At 49.3% G+C, this 16,599-nt stretch overlaps 1 protein-coding gene across 3 annotated transcripts in view; it reads left to right on the forward strand.

The window, feature by feature from the left end:
* JADE2 (jade family PHD finger 2) overlaps positions 1-16,599 on the forward strand; it is a 74,585-nt gene that overhangs the window by 30,108 nt on the left and 27,878 nt on the right. For all 3 annotated transcript variants that reach the window (XM_058815045.1, XM_058815044.1, XM_058815046.1), the window contains one exon: positions 7,636-7,805. In XM_058815045.1, the coding sequence (XP_058671028.1) occupies positions 7,636-7,805 (170 nt within the window). The remainder of the gene's footprint in view (positions 1-7,635; positions 7,806-16,599) is intronic.

Consider the following 16,599-nt stretch of genomic DNA (forward strand, 5'->3'; position numbering starts at 1 on the left):
AAATCTCGGTGAGATTTAGGCTGGAATATAAATGTGAGAAAGACAGGGACATCAACACTGGTCTTCCTCTAGTCTGCTGGGTATCAGGCTTTTTATGTGGTGATAAACAGCTCAAAAATGGAATTGGAAAAGCTGTCTGGGTTTCACAAGATGGCTGTTTAGTGCCTCCTGTTCACTTGTTTTCCTCTTTTTATCACATCAAAGAAGAGTGAATCACTTTCTCCTTAGAGGATTATGTTATTCCAGGGGCCTGGAAGGACCCACTGTGGTTAAAGGCTGTTACAGAAGGAGATTTCAGATGGGGAGGGAACAACTGAGCATTTTTCTTACTGCACCTGTTAATTTTAATTGGGAGCTTCAGCTGCATTTCTGTAAAACTTCCAGATCCTGCCTATGTAAATCCTAAACTGCCAGCAGCTGGGAGGGGCCACCTTACCCCATCCTTAACGTTCTGCATGGAAATGGGAATGGGATTGTCACAGGGGGATTTCTAAGCCCAAAGAGAGAGCCCTTGAATGATCCTGGGAAGGAATTTGGCTGTGCCCTGCAGAGCTGTGCTGTGCTGCTCAGGGATCAGATGCTCCCCATGGCTGGGGATGCTTTAATAATGAAAATTTCTGATGTTCACTGGGTAGCACCGAGTGTCAGAATTCAGCTGGGGAAGAGCAGCAGCAGCTGAAGGGGACACCCTGTCCTGGGCTGGGGACAGCAGGGTCCCTGGGACGTGCTGGGGTCCCTGGGACATGCTGGGGTCCCTGAGGCATCCCGGGGTCCCCGAGGCATCCAGCAGGAGGGCTGGGAGTGCAGCCTGCCCAGCCAGCCAGCATTGCTGCACAGCACCCAGCATTACGTCACCTGGAGCTGCACTCACTGGCTGCTGGCACCAGGGCAGGAGCTGCTGCGAGCTGCATTAACCCCTTCTTGAGCATCCTCTGTGCCACTCAGGCAGCACAAAGGGACCTTCCCGGAGCTGAGCATCAGGCACCGGTGTCTGTGCAGTCAGGGGGTGCATTTTGGGCACGGCTGCTCCTGTTTCTGGATGCTCCTGGGATTCAGCTGCTTTGTTCTCTCAGCACAGCAGCAAAAGGCAAATGGAGCTTCATGGCTGGACTGTGTGTGTCACTGCCTGTGTGGGTTTTTGGGACAGGCACTTAAAGGAAGGTTTGGGTTGTAGCAAAGGGCAGTGCCAGCCCAGGCACGCCCTGTGCCCATCAGGGCAGGGGGGACAGACTGCTCATGGCACTGAGCTGTGTGCCCAAGCAGGGATGTGCATGGGAGGGGCTGATGTTAAGTTCCCTCCATCAGCCTTTTTTGCTAGGAATGTGCTTGTTGCAGCCCCTGCCATGAAGATAGCCTACAAAAGGTGCAGAATGGGTGGCAGATGGGGCCATCTAGGTTTCCCTTCATCCATCAGCCATCACAGGCTTCCCTTCCCAGACCAGAGGTTCCCATTCCTGTGACTGCTCTGTTGATGTATGTATGCATGATGAATTTGCATGGATTTTCAGAGGCTGTTGCCAAATCTTGAGGGGGTTTTGGCTCCAGCAGCCAATAAGGAAATACTGCAAATAGTTTATTTTCTGCACAGAGTGGTCCCAGCGGTGCCATCTCATTCTTCTCTTTGGGTTCTTGTTTGTTTTAAAATAAGAGGGTTTGGCGACAGTGCCCTGTTGAGATGCACTGTGTCCCCTCTCTCCAGGACCAGCTGCCCCTAGCATCCCTTCTCCATGCACAGGAGGATGTGTTGGCAGGCTCTGGGTACCTGTGGTTCCTCGGCAGGGTCCAGGGGCTCTGGTGTCAGGTTCCTTGTGCCAGCAGGGTGCTCACAGAGCTCTGAACTCTCTGTGCTGGTGACCAGGGTGCTCCAGATGTTCCCTGGGGTATCTTCAGCCAAGGAGGGAAGGGTGAAGTGCGCAGGTACCTGTTAGCACCAAGCCCTGGGTGAGCCTAAAGACACTTTTGGGCTCATCCAGCTGCTCAGGCCAGCTTGCTTGCAGGTCTGAACCTCAGGCCAGTTAATGAAAACCTAAAATATATATTATCTATATATCTAAATATATATTATCTTCTTGGCCTTCCCTCTTGTCTTTGAGCCCAGTTTTGCGAGTGTAGTTTTTGGCTCATGGTTTTATAGCCTTTACTAGAAGCCATAAAAATACAAGAAGTAGGAGTAACATGGTCAGTAAATCTGGGAGTGGGAATGCTGAGGATCACAAACCCTTGTGTGTGGGTTGTGGCTCATTATTGTGGCCATCCACCACTATCTCCAGCCCTATCCTTCACCCTTATACCCCCAGGCACTTTTTCTAACTTAAATGCTTAAATTCTGCTCTGCTGTTGAGAGGCAACAGCATGTATAAAATCTGTTAGCTTAAGTTCAAAAGAAAGTGGGGCACCCAGTCCAAATGGCCTGCTAGATACTATTTTTAATAAACAGAAAGTGAAAATCATCCCTTTAAATTGCCCCTTTAAAGCTGTTGTGTGCCACAGGAGAATTCCCCATAAGCAGAGCAGTACGTAGGAGCAGTATCAGCACTGAGGGCTGCTGGCAGAGCTGTCTTTGCACTGACTTTCTTAGGCTGACTTATTTATGGACATTGGACAAGACTAATTTAGGCTCGAGTGGAGGTAAAGAAAAGATTACTGACTAATGTCTTCCTTGTAATAAAATTAAGTATTTTTACATGAGAAACACTATGCAGGATTAATTATTTCTGATATATTAAAGGGAGCATATAGAAAAAAAAAGCCTTCTCCCTTCAGCCAAGTGAAGCATTCAGTTTACAGAGATGATTAACCATGGGAATTTGCTGAGTATATTTTATTACAGTGTAATCTTCTCCAGGGATAGATGTGATCCTCAAGAGTGTTGGGGTCCACTTACTCCTTTTCCTCAAGTGCCCTTGAGACCCACTTTCAGACTAATGGCCTCAGGTTTGTTGTGATTTTCAGGCTGATCCCAATTTTCAGCCCTTCGTTTAAAGGAGCCTTTGATGGATACAGGATTTTAAGAAAATGCTGTGTCTCTGGGTAAATAAAGGAGTAAATGCTCCTCCTGTGTAGCTGAGCTTCTGTGAATGGTCTGGCTCCTGATGGAGGCTTTGCCCCTGTGATTCTTTGCCTTGATGGTGAATTTGGGTGGGTTGGTGGTTCCTGTGCAGACTCCTCATCACCCAGCCTGGCTATTTCTTTGTCCACCAAGCAAATTTGGGAACATGGTTTCCCAATGGATTAAGACTTGTCTGTGCACAAAAGGGGAGCCCTGATGACATCCCCAGCTCCTGGAGCCCAGCAGGAGATGGACAGACACTGCTGAGGGCAGCCTCTGGGCTTTGTTCCCTTTTTATTGCCATGTCTCCACTGCAGTGCTTGGACAGCACAAAGCTTAACGCTTTTTGGGCTCCAGTTTCTTGAAGCTGCTGGAGGTGAGGAAGGTGCCCAGCTTGGTCTGTTCTCTGTATTGCTGTGAGGCAGGACATGGTCTTTCCCAAAGGATTGCTCTCTTGTCTTAAACTGTAGGATCTCTTCCTTCCAAAGCTCCTCCTGGCCTAAGGCACTGTCACTGCACTTACTCTTCTTTACATCTCAGCACCAGGAAGAACTTTGCAGGTGTGGTAGCACATGTCAGGAAGGAGTGGGTTGCTTTTTAGGAACCTGATTTTATCCACCAGAGCAGATGCAGGAATCACTGGCAGGCTGTGCATCTCTGGGGCACTGGGATGCCCCATGTGAGCCTCAGCATCTGGCAGCCTCCAGCTCCCCTCGGGGTGGGAGCAGTGCTCATGGGAGCAGGCACAGGCTCTCCTGGGGTTTGCTGAATTGTTGGCAAGCCATAAAACCCTTGTGTGTTTAACTGAGTGCTGCAGATGAGTCAGGGAGTTGATCGGGACCAGGCTTCCAGCAGGTCTTCATAGGGTTATACAAGTTTTTCACTGTATAAAAAATAATTTAGCAGCTATTTCAGTTTCTTAATTTCTGACCTCCTCTGTTTGCTGGTATTTGAAATGGTGAGAAAATGGCATGAACATATCCCAGCATCCCAAGCCTGAATTAACTCCAGGGGATCCCAGCCCTTGCTGCCAGACCAGCATGGGGTTATGGGGAGGAAACTTCAAAAGTAAAGTTTAGTGATCCTCTTAGGAAGATACTTTTCATATTAATGCTTATTCCTTGTAGGAAAGTGCTGAGAGCTGCAGCACCTGATCATCCCTCCCTGATCCCTGCGCTCCCAGATGGGGAGAGGCACCTGCCATCCCTGCACTGGCATGTTTCAAACCTTTAACAGAGTGCTGGTCAGCTTGTTAGATGTTGGTATCTTCATTACCTTGATCTTCATCATCAGTGACGTGGTGAGAGGCAAAATGTCCCTCTACAAGTGCCAGTTCCCATTAAACCAAAGCAAACTGCATTTAATTACAGTGTCAGAAAGAGCTGGACACTGAGCACTGGTGGAGCTGCTACCATCAGTGAGCCCCTGAGCTCCCTGTGCTCTCTGCATCACCAGGGACTGTGCACAGCCAGGACCTGAGAGTCTGAACATGAGTCCAGGTTTGAGACTCTGAACATGAATCCAGGTTTGAGAGTCTGAACATAAATCCAGGTTTGAGAGTCTGAACATGAATCCAGGTTTGAGAGTCTAAACATAAATCCAAGTCTGAGACTCTAAACATGAATCCAGGTTTGAGAGTCTGAACATGAATCCAGGTTTGAGAGTCTGAACATGAGTCCAGGTTTGAGAGTCTGAACATGAATCCAGGTTTGAGACTCTAAATGAATCCAGGTTTGGGGATATTGGGAGCACTGGGGAGGGGGGTACATGACTCGAGGTGACTGTCACTTGTCTCCTGTCCCTGAGCATCAGGTTCAGCAAAACTTCTCCACGAGATGCCTGCAGAAAGGAGGTGGAGCTGTGTGCCCAGGTGGGAGTGGATGTGCCCAGGCTCAGGCAGGTCCCGCACACCCCTCTTGGTGGGTAGTACTGGATGCACTGTGTGAGGTAACCCCAAGGGGTTGCTCCATGTAGGGGGACAGAATATAAGAAAATAAAGATAGTGTAGAAAGTAATCTCACCCCTAAGGAGTTCCTGCTGGCCAATTACCAAAGATTAGGAACAGGCCTGACTTTAACAGGCCACAGCTGTACCCAAAGAGAAGAAGAGTGCTATAAAAGAGTGGGGTGCCTGGTTGGGCAGGGGTTGGAGTCAGTTGGCTGCTTTGTGGAGAAGAAAGAGTCAGTGCTCTGAGGAGCTACCCACAAGAAACACCAAGAAGGTTTGGAGCTTTTGTGATAAGGAGACAACAGCATGGAACCCCTGTGACGAGATGACAACAGCTCCAGTCACACCAGCATCCTCATCACACTGAGTGCATTTCAGTGATGTCAGTGCAGTGAATGACCTGTTCAGGGTACTCCTTTGATATGTACACAGAGCATTAATCTTTGCAGGTTCATGCCAGGGTAAAAATAGCAGCTCTTTGCTCCTGCCATCCCGAGCATCCGCGGCTGGCTCGGTGTCAGAGCATCACCTGTTGCAGGGGCTTTGGGGTGAGCAGCTTGTGTAACTTGGCTTAGTGAGGGCTTATGGCCCTGAGCTCGTGCTGCTCAGGCAGCCCTCCCCAACAGAAGCATTCATTGCAGGTGGAGGAGTGGTTTTCTCTCTCCTGTAACACAAGGCTGTGCCCAGCCTGGCTGCTCCCACACCCAGGTTCTGTCTCTGTGAGGGCTGACCCTGACTTGGGCTCATGAAAAGGAGAGGTTCAGTCTGATGTGAACCAATTGTACATTGTACCAGCAGCTCTTGCTTTATTTTTTTGTTAATAGCATCTTCCAGTGGCTAAAGGGGCTACAAGAAAGGCTGGACAGGGAGTTTTTAGATAGGTATGTAGTGATTAGACAGAGGGGAATAGCTTTGAGCTGACAGAGGGCAGATTTAGATTAGATGTTAGGAAGAAATTCTTCCCTGTGAGGGTGGTGAGGCCCTGGCACAGGTTGCCCAGAGAAGCTGTTGATTGCTCTATCCCTGGAAGTGTCCAAGGCCAGGATGGATGGGGCTTGGAGCAACCTGGGATGGTGGAAATTGTCCCTGCCCATGGCAGGGAGGGGTGGAACTAGATGATCTTTAAGGTTCCCTCCAAACCCATCTATTGTGTGATTCTCTGATTTTAAGGGTTTGGGAGCTCCTTAGATGCCAGTCCTGAAGCTGTGGCTGGAGCATCCCTCTAATGTCTGCATTAGAGAAGTCAGTGAATCTCCAAGTGCTGTCCTGGATTACAGTGAGGTTGTTCTCAAATGTGGGGACTGAGCTGTCCTTCCATGTGGCTCTTTTTGATTCTTTACCTTAATTTTGGAGATGTACTCAGGACATTGGGTCACATGGTTATTTTCAATTTACTGTGGGGCAAGTAAAGCAAAAGAGATAAGAAGAACCCATTTCTTGATGTTTTTCTCTCTGAGCCATAATGCTTCTCCTGCTGGTGGCTCTGGAAGTGCCTCCAGTGTTTGTGACCACAGAGGACAGCAATTAAACTGCATGTCTGGCTCTGTAGGAGCTCCAGGTTCATTTTCCTGCCCTGCCACAGATTCCTTCCCAACCTTGGCAAGGCAGGCAGGGTCTCATTCCCAAGGACAGCTGGGCTCAGGTGTTTCTCCCTGGCACATACAGACCTTGGAGCACCTGGTACCACAGCTCATCTGGTTCTGTGATGGACACCATGGCTCTGCCCCAGACACATCCCAGAGCACAAGGCACTCAATGCTCTGACATTAGCTTGCACAGCAGGACAGAAGGCAGATAAAAGTCTTGCAGGGACCAGCAGCCTTCCCAGCTGGCCCTGGTGCAAGAGCAGGGCTGGGTCCTCCAGCTCTGCATGGGGAGAAGCTGCGCTGCAGTGAGGTGTGTTTGGTTGCTGTTTCTGTGCAGCATCTTTCTGGCTTGCTCTCTGTGCCAGGAGGTGGATGTCAGGGAGGAAATGTGAGCTGTGCAAATCCTGCAGCAAGCTCCAGCTCCCAACCTCTCTGAGATGTGTCAGCTGGCACCACAGGCTGCTTCTCATTTCCAGCCTGTCCTCTGCTTGCGTGTCATGAGGCGTGACACTGCTGACATGTGCATGGCAAGTCTCATGCATATTGCTGCAGAGCTGCCAGGGAAAGGCAGAATTGCTGACAGCCAGAGCCTGGTTCCTCTCTGTGCAGGGAGTTTGCAGCACACGAGGCAGCTCCTCTCCCCATCCCCGTGGTTGTGATTAGAGAGCACTCAGAACAAGTCTTACAGGCCACCATGGGATGTTCCCCAGTGCCAAAGAGCTGCCCAGTGGATGTAGCACTGATTGTATGGCACAGTGGAGGTGTTCATGGAGCAGGTAATGCCTGGGGGGTTTGCTGTCACTGCTTGGAGCATCATCTCCACTGCACCTCATTTTTCTCATGTAAAGAGTAATTTCTGAGGGTGAATGGGAACACTCTTGCTGTAGTTGCTCTCCTGAGGCTGTCTGTCAGTGCTTGGATTGACTTTAGGTGCAGTGGCTTTGTTTTCCTTCACAGAGTCAGGTGCCCAGTGTGCTCTCACCCTCCGTGGCAAGAAACAGAATATTTTTCTGAGTTGTAGCTCTTTCTGAACCTCCCTTTCTTTTCTTCCAGGATCATCCCCCAGCTGGAGAGCTCACTCTCACAGGTTTCACCCAGCAGCCTGCCTGGCTCTGAGATCTCAGAGGCTACAAGGACTTACCTGCAGGGCATGAGCCGCTATGACCTGGACGAGCTCGATGCCTGCTGGTTGGAGCTTGTTAACATGGAGCTCAAGGAGATGGGTGAGTATTGCTGCCTTTGTTTTCTTTCTGCCCTGGCTGTCCCACAGTGGGCATTTTTGAGTAAATATGTGGAACTAAAAGCCGTGAAGAAGAACTGTCAGAAAGCCTGGTCCTGCTTGTTTCTTGTTCCAGGCATTCTCTAGATATCACAGCCTAACATTGCCTGCATCACTGCTGTTATATCACTGCACATTCTTCAAATCCTTTAGTGGATTTTAGTCAAGTGCAACTACCTGAGCTTGGAATTTGACCACTGGCACTAGCTTAGCATGGTCTGCTGGGCAGATTTGTTGGCACAGACCCCTGGGTGTGTGTAGCCCTGCCAGACTGTGGAGGGATTTTCCAGTCCTTGTTAGGGAAGCGTTGCTGTGGTGTGGCTGCTGCCCTGCAGGTAAGAGCAATACCTCAGTAAAGCATTCACCTTGAGAGGTCAGTGAGGGCTCAAGTGTGCCTGCACGAAGGGTTAGTCCTGGTGGCAAAGGCCTTTCAGGAGTGGGGGAAAGGATTTGACAGGTACTTGAGCAGATGGGATAGTGCCCTGTGGAGCAGGAGGGTTGTGTGGCTCTCCCAGGCAGCTGGTTGAGGGCTGCAGCAGGATTCAGGATGAGGTCAGGAAGATGCAGTTCAATGAGCTTGCATGGAGCACAGACAAGCTCAGAAGTTGGCCATGACATTGACTGATGTTGGTTTTGGAAGATCTGTCCTTCTGGTGTACTCATGGTTTACAATGAAATTTTGTTACCATGACCTTGAGAGAGTTTTATAAGCTGCTTTCACAGTTTGTGTGAATATCTGGTATAGGTATCCTGTATATTGGATTTCCCATAATCCAACACTGTGGAGCCTGTAGCATCACAGAGAAGTCACAAGTCAGTTCTGCCCTCATTAGCTGCTCCTGTATCAGCAGCCCCAGCTCTGTCATTAGCACACACAGGTTCTGAGGCACTGGAGCTGCACTGAAGTCCTTGTGCAGAGCAGAGGGTGCTGCTGGATAGAGCCAAGTGCCTCAGTCCTGCTCAGGACTTTCAGAGGATCCATCCTTCCTAACTATGCACAGCTGCTGTTGCTGCATCAAGAAACCACCTTCAACCACACTGGGCATCATTCTGACCTCACTGTGCCTTCACTGTACCCCCTGCTACATTTCCCTCACCATCTCCACAGCTGCAGGGCCACCAGAATGTTTCTGGGCTCCAGAGAAGCATTGTCTCTATTTCCACTTCCTCTTGTGTGTATTTCACAAGTCTCTAGAAATGAAGTGGGCAGAGATTTGGCTTCTCCAGCTCAGTTGGATTAAATTTGCCTTGCTTTATTATTTCTTCAGAGTATTCTGTTTCAAATGCAGTTTCCAGCTGTGGAGCTCCAGGGGTGATGGAAGGTGGAGATAGTTGGAAGGTCCTGCCCCAGGCCAGACAGGAGCTGGCTGTCCCCATGTCACCTTTGGGCTGGGAGGTGCCAACCCCACGAGTGCTGGGCTAGAGGGGCAGCTTCTCCAGCAGCTCTGCCTTGGGAGTGAGTTGAGTTTAGGAGGGGAGGTTTAGGCTGAGCTTTATCCCAGCCATAGCCCTGCTCTTGGTGTGGCTGGCACCTCAGCATCCCAGGGAATCCATCCCGGGTCAGGACACAGGCAGTGCTTTGTGCTGACCCCCAGCCATTCTGAGCAAGCTGCATTTTTTGCCCTCCATCTCATTGTTTATCAGCCAGTCACCTTTTCCAAGGAGTGTCCTTAGGAGATGTTTGTCCAGGCTGGTTGAAACCACAGAGTCTGAGGAAGCCCTTGAGCCTTCCTGCCATCACCAGCTCTAGATGGTGATAGGACTGAGGTGATCCCAGCAGTGGTGGTGCAGAGAGCATCACTGCCCATTCCTGTCCATTCCTGCTTCTCCAGCCCATTCCTGTCACTGAGGAGGCTCTGTCATTACTGGCTGAGCCTTAAATATGCTGGGGAGAGAGTAGCTTTGAAAACCAATGTTTGGCATGTGAAATCCACTGCAGATACAGCTTCAACCCAATAGATTCTGGTATCTTTCCCCCTTCCCCACTCCTCCCAAATTCTCTACTTGTGGTACATTTTTTCCAGTGACTTGGAAGAGATGTGGCTTTGATAATGCCCCATCCCTGCTGCTATGGGGAGCTGGGGGTTTGGCAGGTGGGAAGCTGGATGGGAGTTGGTGCTCCTGGCTGCAGGGCCATGGTCACATCACCCTTGGGAGCTGTGCCTGCTGTGGAGCCTGGAGGTCATTGTGCTTCTTTGCATCTTCCTGCCCATGGAAGTGATGGGGTTTGGGTGCTCGTAGAGGAAAGCTGTGGCAAATCTGTTGCTGCTCAGCTCCTAGGCTGGGCCAGAGCAGGGCTTTGCTCCCTCTGCTTCTCAGATGGGAAAAGCCAGGGTGGGATTTGGGTGCCCTTCAGCACCCAAGGCAGTCCATAAATAGCTCTTTCTCCCGGAAGCCCTTGACATTAATGACACTGTTAATGACTCCCTGAGATCTCCAAACCTGCTTTGCTAATCTCCAAGATCATTAACATGACTTAACTAGAGAATGGCAGCCTGTCCTCCCATTCAGAGGAGCCAGGAGTTATCTCCCAGCCTTAATTTAGGAGGTAGGCAGAAGTTTAAATTCTTCATGGGTGTTTGGCTGAACTCTTGTCACTGGGCTGTGCAGGGGCACAGTATGTCATTCCCAAAATATTTAATGACAAAGAAGGATCCAGATCTCTGACTGGCTCCTGAGGATGTGTGGGGAGGAGAGCTGGAAAACACCTATGAGATCATCCAGCTCGCCTTTTGTGGCTCTACGTAGCACACAGCACATGCCTTTTCCAGTCCTTTTTAGGTCACCCCAGGGATGGAATTTTATCACCAAGATCAGATAAACCTCCAGATAGCTCCAGCTCTCTGCATTCTGCCTGCTGACTCCTCTCCCAATTAAGTGGAATTGCTCCAGAAAGCAAAGGTTTCACATGAAAAGCAAAAGTTTCAAACATGAAACAGCTTTAAATAGTTTTAAACCCCCTAGTAAGATGCCTCAGTAGCTGTTGCTGTACTCGATGGAAATGTGCTGTTTAAAGAACCTTTGTGTCCTAGAGATGAAGTCAGTATTTAGGCATGCCTAAGTGTTTTATTTGTTGCTGCTGCAATATGAGATTGTAAAAAAAGTGGATCTGAAGAAGACTGAATGGAGCCTGGAGCCAGATTAATGTCCATGCCACTCCAGGCAGCACAGGCCCATCCTTTTAGACAGCAGCCATGCCATAAATCTTCATTTTTACATTAACATTTTATGCTGTGTTTTGTGATCTCTACTAAATCCAAAGCTATTGTAAGAGTGCAGCTAGAGAGACTTCAAAGAGCAAGGCTGAAAGATCCTTTTGCAGTGATGGACACTTCATAAACACACGGAAAATCCTCAAGAAATTGCTGAAATTGTTGTCGGAATCAATTTTGCTGAAGGCAGAGTCGACATTTCTAAGTATTCCCTTGACTTAATCCATATGGTGTATTCTGCTCACATATGCCTACCACAGCTTCTATCTTTGGAGCTGGAGGTGTTCCTGGTATTTTATGGCAGGAACATGCAAAGGTCACATGGATTGCTTTTGAAGCTCTGGGGGGGAATTCAGTGCTTGCATGCTTGAGATGTGTCTGTGTGCTAATGAGCTGATCCCTCCCTGCTGGAGGTGAGATTGGTCGAGTAGATGTGAAGGAAGCTGCAGTCAGTGGGGTACCCTGGGCACGATGTGCTCGGTGGAGCAGAGGGTGTTGTCACTCCTGCTCCTCACAGAGCGGCTCCTTCCCACCCTGGCATTCCTGGGTGTCACACTCTGAGGCTGCTCCCATCCCACTGCATCCTTCTGGGAGCCCCTTTCTCCCCCTGAGGCAGGAGCTGGCACTCCCCAGGCACAGCCTGTTGGCAGCTGCTGCCCACCACCGTGTGTCCATGTCCCACTGTGCAGGACATGCCAGGACAGAATTGTGGAATGGTTTGGTTTGGAAGAGACCTTAAAGCTCATCCCGTTCCCACCCCCTGCCATGGGCAGGGACAGCTTCCACTGTCCCAGGTTGCTCCAAACCCCATCCAACCTGGCCTTGGACACTTCCAAGGGATGGGGCAGCCACAGCTTCTCTGAGCACCCTGTGCCAGGGCCTCACCACCCTCACAGGGAAGAATTTCTTCCTGATATCCAATCTAAACCTGCCCTCTGTCAGTTTGAAGCCATTCCCCTCTGTAAAACATCACAAGCCTCTGAATCTGAGCTTATTTATCTCCTCAGAGATACAGATAATCAATACCACGTGTAAATGACTGTATTAATAGTTTGTATGTGATGTATTAATGTATGGATTAGCAGGGTGGGAGATCAGTGGGACATTTTCCCTCCACGTTGTCAGCACAATCAGTTTTTACATCAAGTCGCTGTTGTGCTGTTTCCATAATTCCTGGCAGTAATGCCAGCAGTTTCCAGCAGCACTCCATCTCTGCTGCTGATGGGGTGAGGAGGCTTTCATCAGGAGTGCTCCAGGACAGCCCTGTCAGAGCCCAGCATCTCTGCAGCTTCCAAAGTGCCTTCTGAAACATTTTGTCATCATCTTAAATTTGAGCAATAATTGATGTCGGTGGGTGGCAGAAAGGGTGATAATTGGTTCCTGTAAATCTTTTAAGTGCATTAGCAGGCTGTGTTTGTAACAAAATGTCTGGAGGTTTCGCTGTGGATGCTCAGTTCACTGTTTGTGTGTTGGTCACGCTTTGCACGCGGGGTCTGTTTATAAATAACGCTGATAAAAGATTGATGTACAATTGCTGTATGGTCCAAGGGCTGTGTGGCTGCAGGTGGTGGGATGGAGGTGGCTCTGGGAGTCCCAGTGCTCTGCTGTGGGGTTCAGGTGGTTGGCTGCCTGCCATCCCCTGATGTCCCCGCAGGATGCCCAGGGGGCACTCAGCCCGGGGCAGGGTGCCTGGTGTCCCCACAAGAGCACACAGGTGGCTGGTGTCCCCACAGGTGACAAAGCAGACAGGTTTGAAGTGGCTTGCCCAGGGCGAGCTGGAGGGCCAGGGAGCTGGAAGGAGATTCCTGCAGTGTGTGGTCCCTGTACCATGTGTGAACACCCCATCCCATCAGGGACCTGTCATTCTTTCACCTCAGGTTTGCAAAGATAGTCAGAGACAAGCGTACATCACCTCACAGTTGCTTTCCCTTTTTAATTATAATTTTAAAAAGCAGTAATTTTACTTCTTTTTAATATATATAAATATATTTTATTATATATTAATATAATAAATATTATATATATTATATTAATATATAATATATTATATGTTATAATATAATTGAAGTATTAATTATACTTATATAATATATAAATATATGTGTGTATGTATCTCTCTCTCTCTCTCTCTCTCTCTCTCTATATATATATATATATATATATATTTCCTGAAAAGCAGACTCCCAGGTTTATAGTCTGTGAATCACTGAATGGCACAGCCTGCACTCCTGATAGCTGTTTGTTCATGAGCTGTTTCCATCTCCAGGTGTTCTCCACAGGGGGAAAGGATTTATTGTTTCAGTAAATTGATATTAGTGGAGCACAGTTCAGTCAGAAATAGGTCTCTGTTTTGTGAAAGGTGGCTCTCCAGCTATTTTTTTCCTCCCCTCGCCGTGGGTTGGCTCCCACCACGACAAGGAGTAGCTGAGAATTCATTTAGCAGAAGAATATTGCTCCTCATGCCACATAAATTACAATATTACAGGAATAATTGTAGGGAGGGCGGTGTTGTGTGGAGGAATTGCCTGGTGCTTCTCCCCAGCGTGGCTCTGTGGCTGCAGGGCCAGCCCAGTAACCCCAGTTCCTTTGGGACACAGGGTTAAAATTCCGTGTTTCAGGTGCTGTGTGGGCAGTTGTAAGGGCTGAGCTGTGCAGTTGGGAGCTCCTGGGGTGATGGGGATGCTGAGGAGCTGCAGGGATCACTGCAGACCCTGACAGACACACAGAGATGACTTTATTGCTTGGAGCAAAGTTCTTTCATGCTTTCTTTTCATGAATCAGATCTGGAGACCTCCTGTAGTGCATCATTATCTGTCATTCTTCTCCATTTCTGAAGAAATCCCATTTTCTGGTGCTTCCCTTAGCTGGGAAGGTGCTGCCCTGCAGCATCCTGCCCTGTGCAAGCAGGGGACAGATTTCTCCTCTGAGATGCTGTGGGAGGCACATTCCCTGGATTACACCCTTCCCACTGTGGGGCAATCCTGGGCTGTTCCGGGGAGGCTGGGTGGCCACATCAAAGCCCATCATGGTTAATGAGCTCAGTGTTAATGGGGAAAGGGTGTGGGTGGCCTCCTGGAAGGGGTGATGGCACATTCTCCCCCTGTGTCAGTGTTTTGAGCTAAATAGCCAGGGATTATATTGGCACGGGATTGAAGCCTCACATCTACCTGTGTCCCTCCAGACAAACTGTGAAGTTTATCACTGCTGTCTTCTGTGGGGGCTCAGAATAACTTTGTTTTCTTGCCTAAGACCTTGACACAACCAGCTGTAAATACTGTTCTCTTGGTCATCAGGTAGAGTCTGCTGATGTGGGGATGGTCCCAAATGTGGACATCACTGGATTTGTTAACTGTAGCCAATATCAGTTGTCTGTCTTTGCTTTCCTTCTCTGGGGACCATAATAGTGTCACTTGTGCATGTGCACACAGGGAGTGTTTTGGTGGAGGATATTTTTGTTTGCTGTTTAGCTGGCCACGATCAATAAAGAGAGAGCTTTTGCAGCCAGAAAGATGACAATTTTATGAATGGAGTTCAGTAGCACAAACTTCATGCGATACAGAAGGAGATAAATGGAGCACAAATGGAAAAAGCACTTCACCCCCAGGCCCCATTGTTTAGTGTTTCACAAACGATTAATCGCTTCATCCCCATCAAGTGCAATTGTCAATTCAATGAGCTCCGAGGTGTTTGGGATGAGGCTTGGCAAACACATTCCTGATGTAATTACACCTAAATGGAGTGGGAGAGTGCCTCTGTGTGTGAGTGAGTGTGAGATCCATACTCCCATCTAAGGCTGCAATAGCTGCATGCTGGAACCCCACCAAGGCACTGCTCTCCCTCTGCTCTTCCTCTGGCAGGAATTTTGGGACCAGGGTTAGGCAGGTGCTGGTGGAAAATTCAGGAGGTGGTGCTTCTTTCCACTCGAGGTGAAGTGGAACAGTGGCAATGCCAGCATGATCCTGACCCTGGGCAAGGTTGAGTTCTTGATTCCTGTGGAAAACCCCCTCCCTTTCCTTCCTCATGCTGCCTGCAGCTGCCAGCTCTCTGCCTGCCCTCTCCCATGAGCACAGGGCAGCTCTGGAGAGTGTATGGGGAAAAGCACTGGGAGCACCTTGATGATCGTTTTGCTTTGCAGAAGAGCAGAGCCTGAAATGTTGGGAGGAATGGAGTAACTCCACACTGGCACTCTGGTGCCCAGGCTCATAGTCCTAGATGGGGAGTTTAAACCCTGACCAAGAGGAGGATATTCTTGCTGGACTGGTTTAATATTCACATAAAGTCACATTGAGCAAGTGCACCTCGGGTGGTGTGTTTGTAAAGGGACTCCAATAAGGCAAAAATAATGCTCTGACTTTCTCTGTAACATGCAGACAATGACAGGACAAGGGGGGAATGGCTTTGAGTTAAAAGTGGATTGATTTAGATTAGATATTGGAAATAAATTTTTCCCTGTGAGTGTTGAGAGGCTTTGGCACAGGTTATCCAAAGAAGCTGTGGCTGGAAGTGTTCAAGGGAACACTTGGAGCAGCGTGGTCTCGTGGAATTTGTCTCTGCCCATGGAGAGGAGGCTGGAACAGGAAGATCTTTAAGGTCCCTTCCAAGCTCAACCCTTCCACGTTTCCATGACATCCAACCGGAGCGGTGCCAAGAGCAGGATGGAGGCTCCATCCCAGCCCTGGTGCTCAGAACTCGCTGTGCTGGTGCAGGATGCTCCACATTGCTGAGCTGCAGAGCCCCAGGCAGCCTGTGCCAGCCTGGGGCTCAGATCCCACACCCATAGTGGGGCTGCTGCGGAATCCAGCAGGTATCAGCAGGTTCCTTGGCACGCTGCAGCACAGCAGCCCCAGCTCCTGCAAGGGCTGAGATAGGGAGCAGTGTTGTCTGTCTTAGATGGTATCTCAGACTCCACATAGACGTGTAAAATGCCAGGCTGGATGTTTGCAGGGACTTGTCAAGCCAAGGGAAACCGTGCCAGTGAAGCATTGGGGAAGAGCTTAAAAAGGCAGACAATGGTGTGTGTGCTTGCCGAGCTCGCCTACGTGGTGCTCTCCCCCTTGACAGAGTTTTTTCGGTTGATCAGTGGCTATGGGGGGAAAGATGCAGCCTCTGACAGCCCCATCCAGCCTGAGGTGCTGGTTCCCCTGCAACCCATCCCTTGGGGCCTTGGAGCAGCCCAGAGTTCAGCCCAGAACAGGGGCATCACACTGTGGCTTGAGAGATGACCAGGATGCCCCTTTTTTCACTGAACACTTAATTAGTAACTGGTCCTTATGGATTCTTCCTCAGGCCCTTTTTCCCCATCTCTGCTTATAAATGAAGTATTTTCTTCCATTGCTTTGGAGCAAGGAGGGTGGACAGCAGTTTGGGTCAGGCTTCTTCACTGTCTGGCCAGTTGTGGATATTTCACACTAATGAACTACAAAGTCTAATTGTTTTGTATTGCATCCTGCTGGTACTTCTGTTGTCCCCACCCCTTCTCTGATGACATAGAGCTGATTGGGACACAGGGTGTGATGGGGGCTTAAC

This window comes from Ammospiza caudacuta, chromosome 16 (assembly GCF_027887145.1).
Source record: "Ammospiza caudacuta isolate bAmmCau1 chromosome 16, bAmmCau1.pri, whole genome shotgun sequence".
NCBI classification, from domain to species: Eukaryota; Metazoa; Chordata; class Aves; order Passeriformes; family Passerellidae; genus Ammospiza; species Ammospiza caudacuta.